This window comes from Arachis ipaensis, chromosome B3 (genome assembly GCF_059453495.1).
Source record: "Arachis ipaensis isolate K30076 ecotype BB chromosome B3, ASM5945349v1, whole genome shotgun sequence".
Classification (NCBI taxonomy): Eukaryota; Viridiplantae; Streptophyta; class Magnoliopsida; order Fabales; family Fabaceae; genus Arachis; species Arachis ipaensis.
Genome location: NC_142438.1, coordinates 120,339,163 through 120,359,025, shown reverse-complemented (window position 1 = coordinate 120,359,025; position 19,863 = coordinate 120,339,163). Strand labels below are relative to the sequence as shown.

Genomic DNA, 19,863 nt, shown 5'->3' with positions numbered 1-19,863 from the left:
TCAAGTTCCAACCCGGTCCAAAAATCAACTCATTTGAAAAAGAACCGGTTCATTTGAATCAAACCACTTTCAGATTTCTTTTTGGAACCCATTTTTCTAACCCTTCCAAAATGCCTCAAACTTAATTACTCAATCAAAAGTCTAGATTCCTTTGAAACCACTAAAAGCTCCTTTTTATATTGAAATCAATATTAGAGCATCATTCTTTCCTTCAGTGATTCAAACGGTAAAAATAGTTCATTTCTAAATAAGTCAAACTCAAGGCATAAAGTTCACTAAATAAATTAAGCTTGAAAATATAATTATTCTCTTAATAAATCAAATAATACAACTTCTCAAATCCAATCCTTTCTAAATAACTTTTCAAACAAGACTAGGATTTTGTAGAAATTTCGGCAGCACCTCCCCTAAAACTTGGACTTTTGCCACCCGGTTCGGGTCCCAACTAAACCGTTTCTCATTCCTTTTCAACAGCTCAAAACCAGAAATCAATTCAAAGCAAGCTAAATCCAACAGTTGCCTCAGTGGCATATCTCAAGAAAACCATTTCAAAATCAACTCAATATCAACCGATTTAACTCATTTTCAAAGCTTTAAAGAAACGGTTCAGTAACAAATCATTTATCCAAGATCAAGTCAAGTAAAGTAAACCGGGCTGAATTCAAAAGTGCATTCGACATTTCACATCATCAAATAATCGACTCAAATCAAATCAATCCTCAACGGATTAAACTCAGATTTTAAACCTTTAAAGAATCACTTCAAAACATTACATTTCACAAGGCCGCACAACAATTCAGCCAAACCAACATCCATAGTCATTCGAGTCAATCAAATAATACATAAGGCAGATACAATCACCAAATACACAATATCTCACATCAGTACCCATATGTAATAATTCCCAATATACAAAATATAGTTTTCGGAAAGCGCCCCTACCTCAAAATGCAAATCCATAACTCAAACACGTCACAGAGTCCTTTCCGCCTCAACCCGAACTGACGGCAACTAAAACCTCAGCTCCCAATCACTTTCGCAACAACCATCGCAACACTATTCGCAACATATAATAATCAGGACTCGACCCCACGTTATCAAAACTCATATTCATTAACCGAACACAACGTAATACTAACACGAGGCTTTTCGAAACATAATTTCTTACCGAAATAACAACACGAAGCAGTTCCGATTTCGAACCGGCGGCAGCAACAGCTCCGGCGGCGGCCAGAAACTCTGGTGGATCAACTAGAAAAACTGCACCGCATCAAAACCATCTCGAAAACCAAAAAGGCAGAAACCTCAAATAAAACCCTTACCGGCAAACTGTTTCGGCGACGGCAGGAGTAGCCAGAAGCTCCGGCGGTGGTCCCGGGAGTCGCAGAACCACTCCTGGCGACCAGAACCCTTTTCTGATGGCGGCAGTTCCGACCGAGGCGGCGCCGGTGATGCGATCGGGGGCCAGGCATGGTGTTTGGGTTCCCAGCACACCTTCAGATCTCTCTGTCTCTCCTGCTCGGCGTGACTGAACGGCTTTCCTTTCAACGGCGCACCGGCGGCGAACCCTAGCAGTGGCGGAGGTAGGTGGCAGTTTCTGACGGCCATGGAAGCTCCGGCAGCGTCGCGGGTGGTCTTCCCCCTCTCTCCCATCGGGTCATCTCTGACAATAGCGGCACAATCATCGGCAAAAGCTCAACGGGACAGCGGCGGCGCGAGCTTGGCGGCGGTGAGGCGTGGGTCGATCTCCCTGGTTCGCGAGCTCTCTCTCTTTTGCGACGAGAAGGCAGCGACGGCCCAGCATCCTCACGCGCGGTGGCCTGGCGATGGATCCACGGGACAGCGATGGCGCAATTGGGTACCTCGCGGCGAGGCATGGCATGGTGGCGGCAGTGCCATGACGCAGCGGACAGCTCCCCCTCCAGCTCGACGGCGACGAGACGCGCCTCCCTCTCTCCCCACGCAGCGAACTCCTCTCCTTCTCCCTCAATTTTGTTTCTTCCTTCCTTCATCTTGTAGCTGCTGCTGCGGTAGTTTTTGGTTTGAGGAAAGGAGAAAGCAAAATTGCGTTGCTGCTGCTAGGTTGGGTGAGGAGGAAACCGGGTCGGGTACGGGTTACTGGGTTAGGGTTTCATTTTGAAAATTAGGGTTAAGGGCATTAGGGTAATTTCACATAAAATTGGGAATAATATAGTAATTGAAACCCAATTTAAATCCAACACTATTTGTACATAGAAAATACTATTTTCTCATCAATTTCACAAATTATTTTCAATAAAATGCCCAAATCTAAAAATTAGAAATAGTATACTTAATTTCTTCATTTTCCAAAATAGCAGTAATAATATTTAAAATATTACTTATCTAATTCAAATCATATAAAATCCTTATTATTTCATAATTATCAACCTTATACTTTAAATATAGAAAATAGCCCAATAATTATAAAATTGGATAATAATCATAACTTATCTCAAATCCAATAAATCAAAACTTGCCTTAATTATCTTTAATAAAATAATCTCTGAAATTAAGGCTATAAATAACTGTATGATTTGAGACTTGATCATAATAAGACTTTTTTCAAATATTCTGGGTCTTACATTCTACCCACCTTATAAAAATTTTCGCCCTCGAAAATTGATACAAAATGAAAGAAATTCCATAACAGTTCACCCTTGAACACATTTAAGGAAGAAGCAAAAATATCTCAAAATATAATCATATATACGATTTTCAAATACTTTGATTGTCATAAGCATAAGGATGTAAAGGTAGGAGTGTGATTGCAAAGCAAACGTTACAAGGTAGGCTCAATGCAAAAGATAACATGGGTCAATCATGTGATAGAAGGGCAAGGCATCAAAGGCTATAAAACAGGATGGAGTTAAAACGACGTGCTTAACCTCCGCACATAATCTCATATCAACCTCAAAGTTTCAACTTTCCAACTCCATCAAGCACTTTACAAACCCCAAATGCGATCATTAGCCTGACAACCACAAACCCGTTCGCAAGGAACAAAACGCCCACAACTCATACGTTGCACAGCTACCGCTTCAACTTCCGTATACACATCACGTTTTAAAGAACTAACGTATCGCGTTACTACGTCTACAAGTCGCACGTGATATCAAAACAATTCTCGAGTCTACTCAGAAGGATACAAGATTAAAAAAAAAGGAGAGTCCAATGTCGAGGATAGTACTCAAAGATTTGAGAGAATGTATCCAATTCCAGATAAACAAGGATGCTCAAGCAGTGAAGTTTGCGAGAAGTGAATCAATTGACAACTTCAAAGATAACCCTTGGATCAAAGAAGTTCAACAAGATCAATAGGAAGAAAACCAGCGCATCAGTTTGAAACAAACTCAAGCTGGGTCGAAGAGATATGAGGTTTACAGAAAAGAATATCTCAGACCCAAGACAAAGCTAACAGAACTCAAGAGTATGATTAAAATACTTTCGAATACATTGTTCTTAAAAGAATCGAAAACTTGCAGAAAAACCACTTCGCAGTCTGAAAGAGAAGTTAAGTAACAACATCCTTCAAAAGAGTAACAAAAGCATAAATGTGGCTTTGCTTTAATACAAGTTTATGTTGAAGTATATCATGTAGAGTTTTAAAAACAAGATGCACACAAGTTTGGCTAAAAGCTAAAATATTTCCTCAAATATTTTAGAAGGATAGTTAGGTGCATAACGTAACCAAAAGCAGTTCATAAAAACTCGAAAGTGATCAAATGCTTGTTCAAAAATTCCTAAAGTTCATATTCAAACAAGCGTGTATAACATCATGGCAAAGACGAAAGAGAAAATTAAACTCTTTTTAGAAAGGAAATTCCGAGGTAAAAATTTGCTTACAATCTGGTAAGGAAATAGGTGGTGCGTTACAAACAAACCAATTTCCACTAAACAAGGGAGCTTTTCCATAATCTCATTTAAAATGGCGCATGCCAACTTTAAATTAATTTCGTCAAAATTGGACAATGGTTTCAATCTCAATCAAACAATAGAAAATAAATTCCGTCTAGTATTCTTCCAAAGAGAATTCAAAATTCCTTTGAAAGTTCAAAACAAGACTCCAAAAGTGTTTCTTGAAATCACCATCTCAGAAGAACATTCAAGAAGTTTAAGATGTATTAAAAATGAGTCAAGCCTTGCAAGAAAGGATCTTAAATAGTTCAAACAAGATCCACTAGGTTTGAGACATCAAATAAGCTTTCAATTGATCCAAAAGAATACAAAAGTCATAGAAAAAGACAACTCAATCATTTGTAATTTCTCAATGATAAATCTTTGACTAAAAACTCTTGTAGAAATAATGGGAGGATAAACGATGCACTAACTTGAAACGAATCAAACTGATTCATATAAGAATGAGATTCACCAGAGAAGAAAAACCAAGATCAATGGTAAAGTTCACTAAATGTAAAAGATTAGTTAAAAACAAAGTCAAGTATGACATTCATAGAGATAAAAGCTTAAGAAGGAACGAGTCCGTTCATAAGAAAAGCTATGAGTCCGACATTTTCAAAAGAAACAACAATGGCATAAACCATGTAATGTGCTCAACCAAACTCAATTCAAAATAAGTTAAGTAAAGCTTATCACACGAAACTCAACCGAGACAAAAGGGGTAAATCCTTTCTTTTCAAAATTTTGAAAAATATTAAAATACATGATCAAATGAAGATGTGCATTGGGGCTATAGTAGAATTACTAGAAAGTCAAATTGTAATTCAAAGTAAATGTAGTTCCATAAACCAGTAAAAGTACAGGCGGGGTATTGGAAATAAATAGTTGTTAAACTGTATAAGTAATCTCAAAGTTTCATATATAGAAGAGTATATATCAACTCAACAGCGATTTATAAAATCTCAAAATTGGCTGTAATCACTGTCAAGTAAGAGAAAAACTGAATCAACAATTTCTCAAAGAATGGACTCGGAATTCGGAGTTAAAAGGCACAGCGCATTAAGACAAGTTCAAAGCTATAACAAAGAATATGGGAATCAGGAAGAACTCAAACAGAGAGAGATAGACACAACAAGGAGTTCAACCAAGCATATGCACTTAAGATCAAACAAGAATGCATATGAATAGAGAAATGGAGTGGAAACATCAAATTACTTTTCGAAAGGAGTAGCAAACAAGAACTTCAAGTTAGGATATGAAAGAACAGGTCGACTCGAATAGAATTTCAAGACACACAACTGAATAGCCTCGAGAAATAGTTTCTAATGTTCCCAAAACCCGCAATTCGCATTACCCAAAACTCGTATATCATCTATGATAACCCATCAGTGCTTTCATATACATAATTCACTAGTATTAAGCCGGCCAAACTTAATACCAAGAATTATGCAATGCAAGACTAATAGCGTTAATCAATAGATCGTCATGTGCATAAAGCCCTAATTCTCATCATTCGACAAGACCTAGTACATGACAGACGCTCAGAGTATGCAATCGAAGCATAGTCAGTCCATTCCTCAGGCTCTACAGGAAGAACTGCTCTGATACCATAATGTAACATCCTAGCTACCACAGCTCATGCTTCCGGCTGCGCAACTCTGATAGCTCGGACATTACGACGACTTTTATACTATTTAATACTAAAATATGAGTCTGTTTAAAACTTTAAACCGCAATACCGCTCCCAAAAATACTTTCATCCGATAACATACATCCATAGATACCATACAACTTACAAAACTCATAAAGAGTACATCCATATATATACACACATATATATAAATAATATTACAAGCATTAACCAATACAATCCCTATCCCTCTTACAGAATATATCAAGATAAAGGCGAGGGTACAATAAACAATAACTAAAGCAATACAGAACATTTCAATAACTAAATAAACTCTTCGTAACTTCTGCGCCCATATCCTGAAAGGGGAAAAATGTAGGGGGGTGAGAACATCATCCTCGAAAGGGTTCTCAGTAGAGGGTTTTTAGGAATTACTGTAATAGGATACATGAAGATAACCGCACCAGTGATTCATAACCGTCTTATGCCTCTTTTCAAAAACAACGGGTACAATAAAAGTAAAGTCAAAAATCTTTTCTGAAAGAAGAACCGTTCAATTCTCAAAAACTCAAAAGCCTTTCAAAACGGTTTATCTATGCGAAACCAAAATAGCCTTTCATATTTTATTCCAAACCAGAAACACAAAACCGAAATCAACCATCAGTTCATCTCATTCCAACCACGGCCCTGGGCCCAAACAATCTAACCACGGCCCTAGGCCCAAACAATCCAACCTTCAACCAAGTCACCACAATCCAACAGAGTTCCAGTTGCAAACACAGATAGGAAGATGCAAGCACAAACAAACAGTTATTGCAAGTAGAACAATTAGCAATTAATCACATAGGCAAACCAAGTACAATATGCACACCCAAACAATGTCACATAGATGCATATGATGCATGCATGTCCCTAGTGGCTGATGATATCATCTGTCGGTTATACAGCCAACCCGACAAGTCCTGGTAGCTAACCATTGGACTGTCCCTCTGTCGTGCATCCCCAACTCGAGTTATACTCATCATAAACTTGATCATAATCATGATCCATATCCATCACCCTCACTAGTGAACATTTACGGGGGCGAGCTCATCCGGGACTTTCACAGTGCCCGGCCACACTTACGACATAGGGTCAAAAGAGCTTCGAGTCTCAACCTGGAGCACGTGGTGGCTAGCCACTGCTTCCTCCCAGGGAAACTCTCATCTCCGATAGTGGAAGTGCAACATCACAACTTATCAATGTCTCAGCATAAATGCTTTCATTCTCAATCATGGATCAACATCCATCTCAGCCATCCGGCTCACGGTTCAATCCAGAACCAGCCAATATTCATATCATTCAAGCCATTCCGGCTCACGGTTCAATCCAGAACCAGCCAATATTCATAATCATACACAGCCATTCCGGCTCACAACAAAACAGCACTTCCACATTCAAAATCATCAAATTCGTAAAATCGGCATTTGAGCCATAAATCACTTTTTCTCAAATCATATCACTTTGAAATCAAGTTTCAACTCTTTTCAGCCTTGGCTTTAAAGATCTCATTTCTCAAATTACCTCAGGCTCATAAGCCACTTTTACTCAAGGAAAAATTCCCTTTTTAAAACAAAGCCACTCTCGGCATTCTCTTTCCAAAACTTCCAAAACCATGGCAAGTTAAGGATTTATTTCAAAGCATTCAAAATCACCCATCCAACAATGGAATTTTATAACAAAAGTTTCTCGGCAGAGTCCCAAGTCTTTAGGGAAGGTCAACCTATATCAATTCCTTAAAATTCATTGAAACTCTTAAAATCATGGATTCTCGGTTCAAGTAAATAAAACTGAATTTATTATGAAACCGACCATACAAAATCTCAAGTTCCAACCCGGTCCAAAAATCAACTCATTTGAAAAAGAACCGGTTCATTTGAATCAAACCACTTTCAGATTTCTTTTTGGAACCCATTTTTCTAACCCTTCCAAAATGCCTCAAACTTAATTACTCAATCAAAAGTCTAGATTCCTTTGAAACCACTAAAAGCTCCTTTTTATATTGAAATCAATATTAGAGCATCATTCTTTCCTTCAGTGATTCAAACGGTAAAAATAGTTCATTTCTAAATAAGTCAAACTCAAGGCATAAAGTTCACTAAATAAATTAAGCTTGAAAATATAATTATTCTCTTAATAAATCAAATAATACAACTTCTCAAATCCAATCCTTTCTAAATAACTTTTCAAACAAGACTAGGATTTTGTAGAAATTTCGGCAGCACCTCCCCTAAAACTTGGACTTTTGCCACCCGGTTCGGGTCCCAACTAAACCGTTTCTCATTCCTTTTCAACAGCTCAAAACCAGAAATCAATTCAAAGCAAGCTAAATCCAACAGTTGCCTCAGTGGCATATCTCAAGAAAACCATTTCAAAATCAACTCAATATCAACCGATTTAACTCATTTTCAAAGCTTTAAAGAAACGGTTCAGTAACAAATCATTTGTCCAAGATCAAGTCAAGTAAAGTAAACCGGGCTGAATTCAAAAGTGCATTCGACATTTCACATCATCAAATAATTGACTCAAATCAAATCAATCCTCAACGGATTAAACTCAGATTTTAAACCTTTAAAGAATCACTTCAAAACATTACATTTCACAAGGCCGCACAACAATTCAGCCAAACCAACATCCATAGTCATTCGAGTCAATCAAATAATACATAGGGCAGATACAATCACCAAATACAAAATATCTCACATCAGTACCCATATGTAATAATTCCCAATATACAAAATATAGTTTTCAGAAAGCACCCCTACCTCAAAACGCAAATCCATAACTCAAACACGTCACAGAGTCCTTTCCGCCTCAACCCGAACTGACGGCAACTAAAACCTCAGCTCCCAGTCACGTTCGCAACAACCATCGCAACACTATTCGCAACATATAATAATCAGAACTCGACCCCACGTTATCAAAACTCATATTCATTAACCGAACACAACGTAATACTAATGCGAGGCTTTTCGAAACATAATTTCTTACCGAAATAACAACACGAAGCAGTTCCGATTTCGAACCGGTGGCAGCAACAGCTCCGGCGGCGGCCAGAAACTCCGGTGGATCAACTAGAAAAACCGCACCGCATCAAAACCATCTCGAAAACCAAAAAGGCAGAAACCTCAAATAAAACCCTTACCGGCAAACTTTTCCGGCGACGGAAGGAGTAGCCAGAAGCTCCGGCGGTGGTCCCGGGAGTCGCAGAACCACTCCTGGCGACCAGAACCCTTTTCTGATGGTGGCAGTTCTGACCGAGGCGGCGCCGGTGATGCGATCGGGGGCCAGGCATGGTGTTTGGGTTCCCAGCACACCTTCAGATCTCTCTGTCTCTCCTGCTCGGCGTGACTGAACGGCCTTCCTTTCAACGGCCCACCGGCGGCGAACCCTAGCAGTGGCGGAGGTAGGTGGCAGTTTTTGACGGCCATGGAAGCTCCGGCAGCGTCGCGGGTGGTCTTCCCCCTCTCTCCCATCGGGTCATCTCTGACAATAGCGGCACAATCATCGGCAAAAGCTCAACGGGACAGCGGCGGCGCGAGCTTGGCAGCGGTGAGGCGTGGGTCGATCTCCCTGGTTCGCGAGCTCTCTCTCTTTTGCGACGAGAAGGCAGCGACGACCCAGCATCCTCACGCGCGGCGGCCCGGCGATGGCTCCACGGGACAGCGATGGCGCGATTAGGTACCTCGCGGCGAGGCATGGCATGGTGGCGGCAGTGCCATGACGCAGCGGACAGCTCCCCCTCCAGCTCGACGACGACGAGACACGCCTCCCTCTCTCCCCACGCAGCGAACTCCTCTCCTTCTCCCTCAATTTTGTTTCTTCCTTCCTTAATCTTGTAGCTGCTGCTGCGGTAGTTTTTGGTTTGAGGAAAGGAGAAAGCAAAATTGCGTTGCTGCTGCTAGGTTGGGTGAGGAGGAAACCGGGTCAGGTACGGGTTACTGGGTTAGGGTTTCATTTTGAAAATTAGGGTTAAGGGCATTAGGGTAATTTCACATAAAATTGGGAATAATATAGTAATTGAAACCCAAATTAAATCCAACACTATTTGTACATAGAAAATACTATTTGCTCATCAATTTCACAATTTATTTTCAATAAAATGCCCAAATCTAAAAATTAGAAATAGTATACTTAATTTCTTCATTTTCCAAAATAGCAGTAATAATATTTAAAATATTACTTATCTAATTCAAATCATATAAAATCCTTATTATTTCATAATTATCAACCTTATACTTTAAATATAGAAAATAGCCCAATAATTATAAAATTGGATAATAATCATAACGTATCTCAAATCCAATAAATCAAAACTTGCCTTAATTATCTTTAATAAAATAATCTCTGAAATTAAGGCTATAAATAACTGTATGATTTGAGACTTGATCATAATAAGACTTTTTTCAAATATTCTGGGTCTTACATGGTACCTGCAAGGGACTCCGATACTTAAGTTAGCAAGGATTTAAGCAGATTTTTAGTAGATTGAATCTTGAATATACCTGAGGTTTTGTTAGTGTATTTATAGTAGAAAGATAACCATCTTTAGAGTAGTTTCACCTTTGATGGTGGATGACTGTTTTCTTTATCTTAAAAATTTGTTGAGATCTCCCTTCTAGATAAAATGGAGAGATAGTAGGAGATATTTCAGGAGTCAATTGCTTATTCAAATAAGCAGAGCTGATTTTCGTTGTCATGCCCGACCTCTATGAGGTCGGGTAAAAGAAGCCAGCTTTATTGGATGGACTTTTAACCTTTTTAGGCCTAGCTATAAGTCGAACCTCTCTTTTCTAGAACTATGTTAATTGTTCTCGTGCTTCTTGTAAGTACTTCATGTTGGGATCTTTGGCTTGATAAATGTCGTTAACTTGGGAAGTTATTACTTGAGAGTCACTAAACACTATCAACTTTTCTGTCGCAACTTCTTTAGCCAGTTTCAAACCAGCAAGCAAGGCTTCATATTTTGCTTAATTATTAGAAGCAGGAAACTCAAACCTTAATGATAGTTCTGTTCGAGTTCCTTGTTCATTTTTCAGGATGACTGCTGCTCCGCTTCCAGCTTTGTTGGATGATCCATCTATATACAAGTTCCAGGTCATTAGATTTCCCTGGCCTTCATGTATTCAGCCACAAAGTCAGCCAGATACTAGGACTTGATTCTTGTCCGAGTTTCATATCTCAAATCAAACTCAGACAGTTCCACAGCCCATTGTAGCATCATTCCAACAATGTCCGTCTTCTGTAGAATGTGCTTCATGAGTTGATTAGTTCGGACTTTTATGGTGTGAGTCTAAAAGTAAGGCCCGAGTTTTCTGAAGGTGATGATAAGAGCATGTGCGAACTTTTCTATCTTTTGATAATTTAGTTCTACTCCTTGTAAGGCTTTACTCACAAAGTAGATGGGTTGTTGTCCGTCCTCATCTTCTCAAACCAAGGCTGAAGCTACAGCTTGGCTTGTAACTGCCAGGTAGAGGATAAGCTCTTCTCTTGCAACAGGTCGAATAAGTATTGGGGATCGGCCCATAAATGTTTTAAAATTCTAAAAAGCATGCTTGCATTCTTGAGTCCATTCAAATTAATTCTCTCTTTTTTAGTATTAAGTACAAAGATAAATACTTTAATGATGGCTGGTGCACGAAATTGTGATGTCCAGGCTCGAACAATCCCTGGCAACGTGAGCAACTTGGTACGCGTAATCGTGATTACACTTTAATTATGTAAAATTCATGGCTCTTTCTTTCCCTGGCAATGGCGCCAAGAACATGGTGCCAATACCATGGTTCACAACTTCGATACAACTAACCAGCAAGTGCACTGGGTCGTCCAAGTAATACCTTACGTGAGTAAGGGTCGAATCCCACGGAGATTGTTGGTATGAAGCAAGCTATGGTCACCTTGTAAATCTCAGTCAGGCGGATATAAAATAATTATGGAGTTTTCGAATAATAATTAATAGAATAGGGATAGGAATACTTATGTAAATCATTGGTAGGAATTTCAGATAAGCGAATGGAGATGCTTTTCGTTCCTCTGAACCTCTGCTTTCTTGCTATCTTCATCCAATCCGTCTTACTCCTTTCCATGGCTGGCTTTATGTGATACATCACCACTGTCAATGGCTACTTTCGGTCATCTCTCGGGAAAATGATCCAATGCCCTGTCACGGCACAGCTAATCGTCTGGAGGCATCACCCTTGCCAATGGCTTCATCTTATCCTCTCAGTGAATAATATGCTCACGCACCCTGTAACGGCACGGCTATTCATCTGTCGGTTCTCGATCATGCTGGAATAGGATTTACTATCCTTTTGCGTCTGTCACTAACGCCCTGCAATCGCGAGTTAGGAGCTCGTCACAGTCATTCAATCATTGAATCCTACTCGGAATACCACAGACAAGGTTTAGACTTTCTGGATTCTCTTGAATGCCGCCATCATTCTAGCTTACGCCACGAAGATTCTGGTTAGGAGATCTAAGAGATATTCATTCTAGCTTATTTCATGTAGAACAGAAGTGTTTGTCAGGCACGCGTTCATAGGGGAGAATGGTGATGAGCGTCATACATAATCATCACCTTCATCACGTTCTTGGGTGTGAATGGATATCTTAGAAGCGAAATAAGATGAATTGAATAGAAAACAGTAGTACTTTGCATTAATCTTTGAGGAACAGCAGAGCTCCACACCTTAATCTATGGAGTGTAGAAACTCTACCGTTAAAAATACATAAGTGAAGGTCCAGGCATGGCCGAGATGGCCAGCCTCCTATTGTGATCTAAGATAGCATACAACTGATCAAAGATCAAAAGCTGATCAAAGATACCTAATACAATAGTAAGAGGTCCTATTTATAATAAACTAGCTACTAGGGTTTACATGAGTAAGTAATTGATGCATAAATCCACTTCCGGGGCCCACTTGGTGTGTGTTTGGGCTGGGCTTGAGTGTTGCACGTGTAGAGGTCCTCCTTGGAGTTGAACACCAGCTTTTGTGCCAGTTTGGGCGTTCAACTCTGGTTTTGGCTCCTTTTCTGGCGCTGGACGCCAGATTTGGGTAGAAAGCTGGCATTGAACGCCAGTTTACGTCGTCTATTCTTGGCCAAAGTATGGACTATTATATATTTCTGGAAAGCCCTGGATGTCTACTTTCCAACGCAATTAGAAGCGCGCGATTTCGAGTTCTGTAGCTCCAGAAAATCCACTTTGAGTGCAGGGAGGTCAGAATCCAACAGCATCAGCAGTCCTTCTTCAACCTCTGAATCTGATTTCTGCTCAAGTCCCTCAATTTCAGCCAGAAAATACCTGAAATCACAGAAAAATACACAAACTCATAGTAAAGTCCAGAAATGTGAATTTAACATAAAAACTAATGAAAACATCCCTAAAAGTAACTAGATCCTACTAAAAACATACTAAAAACAATGTCAAAAAGCGTATAAATTATCCGCCCATCACAACACCAAACTTAAATTGTTGCTTGTCCCCAACCAACTGAAAATCAAATAGGATAAAAAGAAGAGAATATACTATAAATTCCAAACTATCAATGAAACATAGCTGCAATCATATGAGCGGGACTTATAGCTTTTTGCCTCTTGAATAGTTTTGGCATCTCACTTCATCCATTGAGGTTCAGAATGATTGGCATCTATAGGAACTTTAGATTTCGAATAGTGTTATTGACTCTCCTAGTTCAGTATGATGATTCTTGAACACAACTTCTTTATGAGTCTTGGCCGTGGCCCTAAGCACTTTGTTTTCCAGTATTACCACCGGATACATAAATGCCACAGACACATAATTGGGTGAACCTTTTCAGATTGTGACTCAGCTTTGCTAAAGTCCCCAATTAGAGGTGTCCAAGGTTCTTAAGCACACTCTTCTTTTGCTTTGGACCTTGACTTTAACCGCTCAGTCTCAAGTTTTCACTTGACACCTACACGCCACAAGCACATGGTTAGGGACAGCTTGGTTTAGCCGCTTAGACCAGGATTTTATTCCTTTAGGCCCTCCTATCCACTGATGCTCAAAGCCTTGGGATCCTTTTTAATTGCCTTTGCCTTTTGGTTTTAAGGGTTATTGGCTTTTTGCTCTTGCCTCTTGGTTTTAAGAGCTTTTGGCTTTTTCTGCTTGCTTTTTCTTTTTCTTTCTATATTTTTTTTTCGCCCCCCCTTTTTTTTTCTGCAAGCTTTGTTCTTTGCTGCTTTTTCTTGCTTCAAGAATCATTTTTATGATTTTTTAGATTATCAAATAACATGTCTCCTAGTCATCATTCTTTCAAGAGCCAACATATTTAACATTCTTAAACAACAACTTCAAAAGACATACGCACTGTTCAAGCATACATTCAGAAAACAAGAAGCATTGTCACCACATCAATATAATTAAGCTAAGTTCAAGGATAAATTCGAAACTCGTGTACTTCTTGTTCTTTTGAATTAAAACATTTTTCATTTAAGAGAGGTGATGGATTCATAGGACATTCATAACTTTAAGACAAAGTTACTAACTACTAATGATCATGTAATGAAGATACAAACATAGATAAGCACATAACATAGAAAACGAAAAACAGAAGAATTAAGAACAAGGAATGAATCCACCTTAGTGATGGTGGCGTTTCCTTCTTGAGGAACCAATGATGTCCTTGAGCTCTTCTATGTCTCTTCCTTGTCTTTGTTGCTCCTCCCTCATTGCTTTTTGATCTTCTCTTATTTCATGAAGTATGATGGAGTGCTCTTGATTTTCCACCCTTAGTTGTCCCATATTGGAACTCAATTCTTCTAGGGAGGTGTTGATTTGCTCCCAATAGTTTTGTGGAGGAAAGTGCATTTGAGGCATCTTCGGGATCTCATGGTGATGAGCTTCCTGCGCCTCTTGAGCTCCATGAATGGGCTCTCTTGCTTGCTCCATCTTTTTCTTAGTGATGGGCTTCTCTTCCTTAATAGGAATGTCTCCTTCTATGAAAGCTCCAGCTGAGTAACATAGATGGCAAATGAGGTGAGGGAAGGCTAACCTTGCCATAGTGGAGGACTTGTCAGCCACCTTGTAGAGTTCTTGAGGTATAATCTCATGAACTTCCACCTCTTCTCCAATCATGATGCTATGGATCATGATGGCCCGGTCTATAGTAACTTCAGACCGGTTGCTAGTGGGAATGATTGAGCACTGAATGAACTCCAACCATCCTCTAGCTATAGGCTTGAGGTCCAATCTTCTTAGTTGAACCGGCTTGCCTTTGGAGTCAACCTTCCATTGAGCTCCTTCTACACATATGTCCATAAGGACTTGGTCCAATCTTTGATCAAAGTTGACTCTCCTTGTGTAGGGGCGTGCGTTTTCCTCCATGTTTGGCAAGTTGAACGCCAACCTCACATTTTCCGGACTAAAATCTAAGTATTTCCCCCGAACCATTGTAACATAGTTCTTTGGATCCGGGTTCTTACTTTGATCATGGTTCTTGGTGATCCATGCATTAGCATAGAACTCTTGAACCATTACGATGCCGACTTGTTGGATAGGATTTGTTAGAATTTCCCAACCTCTTCTTTGAATTTCATGTCGGATCTCCGGATACTCATTTCTTTTGAGTTTGAAAGGGACCTCGGGGATCACCTTCTTCTTGGCCACAACATCATAGAAGTGGTCTTGATGGGCTTTGGAGATGAACCTTTCCATCTCCCATGACTCGGAGGTGGAAGCTTTTATCTTCCCCTTCCCCTTTCTAGAGGATTCTCCGGTCTTAGGTGCCATCAATGGTAATGGAAAAACAAAAAGCTTATGCTTTTACCACACCAAACTTAGAATATTGCTCGCCCTCGAGCAATAAACAAAAGAATAGAAGAAGAAGAAGAAGAAATATGGAGAGGGAGAGGGAGATGTGGTTTCGGCCAAGAGGAGTGTAGAGGGGTGTGTTGTGTGAATTTGATGAAGAATGGAGGTCTTTATATAGGGAAGGGAGGAGGGTTAAGGTTCGGCCATATGGGTGAGTTTGGGTGGGAAATTGGTTTTGAATTTTGAAGGTAGGTGGAGTTTATGAGGTAGGTTTATGGGGAAGAGTGGATGGATGTGAGTGGTGAAGAGGTGATGGGGAAGAGAGTTTGAGGTGATTGGTGAAGGGTTTTTGGGGAAGAGTATTTATGGGGTTGTGTGAAAGAGAGTGGTGAGAAGAAGTGAGTGGAGGTAGGTGGGGATCCTGTGGGGTCCACAGATCCTGAGTGGATCCTGTGGGGTCCACATATCCTGAGGCGTTCAAGGATTTACATCCCTGCACCCATTAGGCATGTAAAAATGCCTTTGTGCCCAACTCTGGGCGTTCAGCGCCAGGCTGGTGGCCATTTTGGGCGTTCAACGCCCATTTGTGTGCCATTTCTGGCGTTGAACGCCAGAACCATGCCTGTTCTGGCGTTCAGCGCCCAGAAGCTGCCCATTTTGGGCGTTCAGCGCCAGAACCATGCTCTGTTCTGGCGCTGAACGCCAGACAGATGCTCCTCCAGGGTGTGATTTTTCTTCTGCTGTTTTTGATTCCGTTTTCAATTTTTATATTTATTTTGTGACTCCACATGATCATGAACCTAAGAAAACATGAAAAACAATAAAAATAAGAATTAGATAAACATTGGGTTGCCTCCCAACAAGCGCTTCTTTAATGTCAATAGCTTGACAGTGAGCTCTCATGGAGCCTCACAGATGTGCAGAGCTTTGTTGAGACTCTCCAACACCAAACTTAGAGTTTGGTTGTGGCCTCCCAACACCAAACTTAGAGTTTGACTGTGGGGGCTCTGGTTGATTCTGCTTGGAGAGAAGCTTTTTCTGCTTCCTCTCCATGGTTGCAGAGGGAGATCCTTGAGTTTTAAACACAAGGGAGTTCTCATTCCATTGAAGGAATATTTCACTTCTGTCAACATCAATCACAGCTCTTGCTGTGGCCAGGAAAGGTCTTCCTAGGATGATGGATTCATCCTCTTCCTTTCCAGTATCCAGGACTATGAAATCAGCAGGGATGTAAAGGCCTTCAACCTTTACTAACACGTCCTCTACTTGTCCATAAGCCTGTTTTCTTGAGCTGTCTGCCATCTCTAGTGAGATTTTAGCAGCTTGCACCCCATAGATTCCCAGTTTCTCTATTACAGAGAGGGGCATGAGGTTTATTCCTGAACCAAGGTCACACAGAGCTTTAAAGATCATAGTGCCTATGGTACAGGGTATTATGAACTTTCCAGGATCCTGTCTCTTCTGAGGTAATGTCAGTTGATCCAGATCACTCAGTTCATTGATGAACAAGGGAGGTTCAACTTCCCAAGTATCAATGCCAAATAATTTGGCATTCAGCTTCATGATTGCACCAAGAAACTTGGCAGTTTGCTCTTCAGTAACATCCTCATTCTCTTCAGAAGAGGAATACTCATCAGAGCTCATGAAGGGCATAAGGAGGTTCAATAGAATCTCTATGGTCTCTAGATGAGCCTTAGAGTCCTTTGATTCCTCAGAGGGAAGCTCCTTATTGGTCACTGAACGTCCCAGGAGGTCTTCCTCCTTGGGATTCACGTCCTCTCCTTCCCTTACAGGTTCGGCCATGGTGCTTATGTCAATGGCCTTGCACTCTCCTTTTGGGTTCTCTTCTGTATTGCTTGGGAGAGTACTAGGAGGGATTTCAGTGATCCTTTTACTCAGCTGGCCCACTTGTGCTTCCAGATTTCTAATGGAAGACCTTGTTTCATTCATGAAACTTATAGTGGCCTTAGATAGATCAGAGACTAGATTTGCTAAATTAGAAGCATTTTGTTCAGAGTTCTCTGTCTGTTGCTGAGTTGATGATGGAAAAGGCTTGCTATTGCTAAACCTGTTTCTTCCACCATTATTAAAGCCTTGTTGGGGCTTTTGATCCTTCCATGAGAAATTTGGATGATTTCTCCATGTTGAGTTATAGGTGTTTCCATAAGGTTCACCTAAGTAATTTACCTCTGCTATTGCAGGGTTATCAGGATCATAGGCTTCTTCTTCAGAAGAAGCCTCTTGAGTACTGTTGGATGCAGCTTGCATTCCATTCAGACTCTGAGAGATCATATTGACTTGCTGAGTCAATATTTTATTCTGAGCCAATATGGCATTCAGAGTATCAACCTCAAGAACTCCCTTCTTCATAGGCGTCCCATTATTCACAGGATTCCTTTCAGAAGTGTACATGAACTGGTTATTAGCAACCATGTCAATGAGTTCTTGAGCTTCTGCAGGCGTTTTCTTTAGGTGAATGGATCCACCTGCAGAAGTGTCCAGTGACATCTTTGATAGCTCAGATAAACCATCATAGAATATATCCAGGATGGTCCATTCTGAAAGCATGTCAGAAGGACACTTTTTGGTCAACTGTTTATATCTTTCCCAAGCTTCATAGAGGGATTCACCTTCTTTTTGTCTGAAGGTTTGAACATCAGCTCTAAGCTTGCTCAGCTTTTGAGGAGGAAAGTACTTGGCTAAGAAAGCCGTGACCAGCTTATCCCAAGAGTTCAGGCTATCTTTGGGTTGAGAATCCAACCATAATCTAGCTCTGTCTCTTACAGCAAAAGGAAAAAGCATGAGCCTGTAGACTTCAGGATCTACTCCATTAGTCTTAACATTATCACATATCTGCAAGAATTCAGTTAAGAACTGAAAAGGATCTTCAGATGGAAGCCCATGAAACTTGCAGTTCTGCTGCATCAGAGAAACTAATTGAGGTTTCAGCTCAAAGTTGTTTGCTCCAATGGCAGGAATGGAGATGCTTCTTCCATGTAAATTGGAATTAGGTGCAGTAAAGTCACCAAGCATCTTCCTTACATTATTATTATTTTCGGCTGCCATCTCCTTTTCCTGTTCGAAAATTTCTGAAAGGTTATCTCTGGATTGTTGTAATTTAGCTTCTCTTAATTTTCTCTTCAGAGTCCTTTCAGGTTCTGGATCTGCTTCCACAAGAATGTTCTTATCCTTGCTCCTGCTCATATGACAAAGAAGAAGGCACAGAAAAATAATAATAATAATAGAGATCCTTTATACCACAGTATAGGGATCTCTGTGTGAGTAGAAGAAGAGGGGGAGACAAGGAATGTAATATAATGGAAGAAACACAACTGTGAAGATGGTAGAGATGTGAGATGAGATGTTAGGATATGAATGAATAAATAGAGTAAGATGAGGGAGGGAAAATTTTCGAAAATTATTTTGAAAAAGAGTTAGTGATTTTTGAAAATAGATTTTGAAAAATGTTTAGTATTTTTTTCGAAAATTTTTGAAATCAAAAATAAAAATAAAAATAATTAGTTAATTAAAAAGAAATTTTTGAAAAAGGGGGAGATATTTTCGAAAATTAGAGAGAGAGAGTTAGTTAGGTAGTTTTGAAAAAGTTAAGAAACAAACAAAAAGTTAGTTAGTTAGTTGAAACAAATTTTGAAAAGATAAGAAGTTAGGAAGTTAGAAAAGATATTTTGAAAAGATATTTTTGAAAAAGATAAGATAAGAAGATATTTTTGAAAAGATATGATAGGAATTAGTTTTTGAAAAAGATTTGATTTTTAAAATCACAATTAATGACTTGATTCATAAGAAATCACAAGATATGATTCTAGAACTTAAAGTTTGAATCTTTCTTAACAAGCAAGTAACAAACTTCAAATTTTTGAATCAAAACATTAATTGATTATGTTATTTTCGAAAATTTGATATAAAAATAAGAAAAAGATTTTTGAAAAATATTTTTGGAATTTTCGAAAATAACTAAGAATTTTGAAAAAGATTTGATTTTTGAAAAAGATTTTGAAAGAGATAAGATTTTCAAATTGAAAATTTGATTTGACTCATAAGAAACAACCTTGATTTTTTAAAAATTTTTGAAAAGTCAACTCAATTTTCGAATTTGATGGGAGAAAAAGGGAAAGATATTTTTTTGATTTTTGAAATTTTTATGAAAAATATGAAAATTATGCAATGCATGAAATTTTTAGATCAAAACAATGAATGCATGCAAGAATGCTATGAATGTCAAGATGAACACCAAGAACACTATGAATGTCAAGATGAACATCATAGACACAATTTTGAAAAATTTTTAATGCAAAGAAAACATGCAAGACACCAAACTTAGAATTCTTTAATGCTTAGACACTAAGAATTCAAGAATGCATATGAAAAACAAGAAAAGACACAAAACATGAAAACATCAAGATCAAACAAGAAGACTTACCAAGAACAACTTGAAGATCATGAAGAACACTATGAATGCATGATATTTTCGAAAAAATGC

General features: G+C 39.3%; 2 protein-coding genes and 1 non-coding gene across 3 annotated transcripts; 1 reads left to right on the top strand and 2 right to left on the bottom strand.

Annotated features, from left to right (window-relative positions):
• Positions 1–1,030: 1,030 nt before the first annotated feature.
• Positions 1,031–1,653, bottom strand: LOC148572261 (uncharacterized). The gene is made up of 2 exons (XM_088507427.1): positions 1,323–1,653; positions 1,031–1,251 (listed from the first exon to the last, which is right to left on the bottom strand). Exons 1-2 carry the CDS (start codon positions 1,651–1,653, stop codon positions 1,031–1,033), a joined length of 552 nt encoding a protein of 183 aa, XP_088363553.1.
• Positions 1,654–8,440: 6,787 nt separating this feature from the next.
• LOC148572260 (uncharacterized) lies at positions 8,441–9,063 on the bottom strand. Its single transcript, XM_088507426.1, has 2 exons — positions 8,733–9,063; positions 8,441–8,661 (listed from the first exon to the last, which is right to left on the bottom strand). Exons 1-2 carry the CDS (start codon positions 9,061–9,063, stop codon positions 8,441–8,443), a joined length of 552 nt encoding a protein of 183 aa, XP_088363552.1.
• Positions 9,064–17,924: 8,861 nt separating this feature from the next.
• Positions 17,925–18,032, top strand: LOC148572259 (small nucleolar RNA R71). The gene has a single exon (XR_015908640.1). It is a non-coding gene; the product is annotated as a small nucleolar RNA R71 (small nucleolar RNA).
• Positions 18,033–19,863: the final 1,831 nt, after the last annotated feature.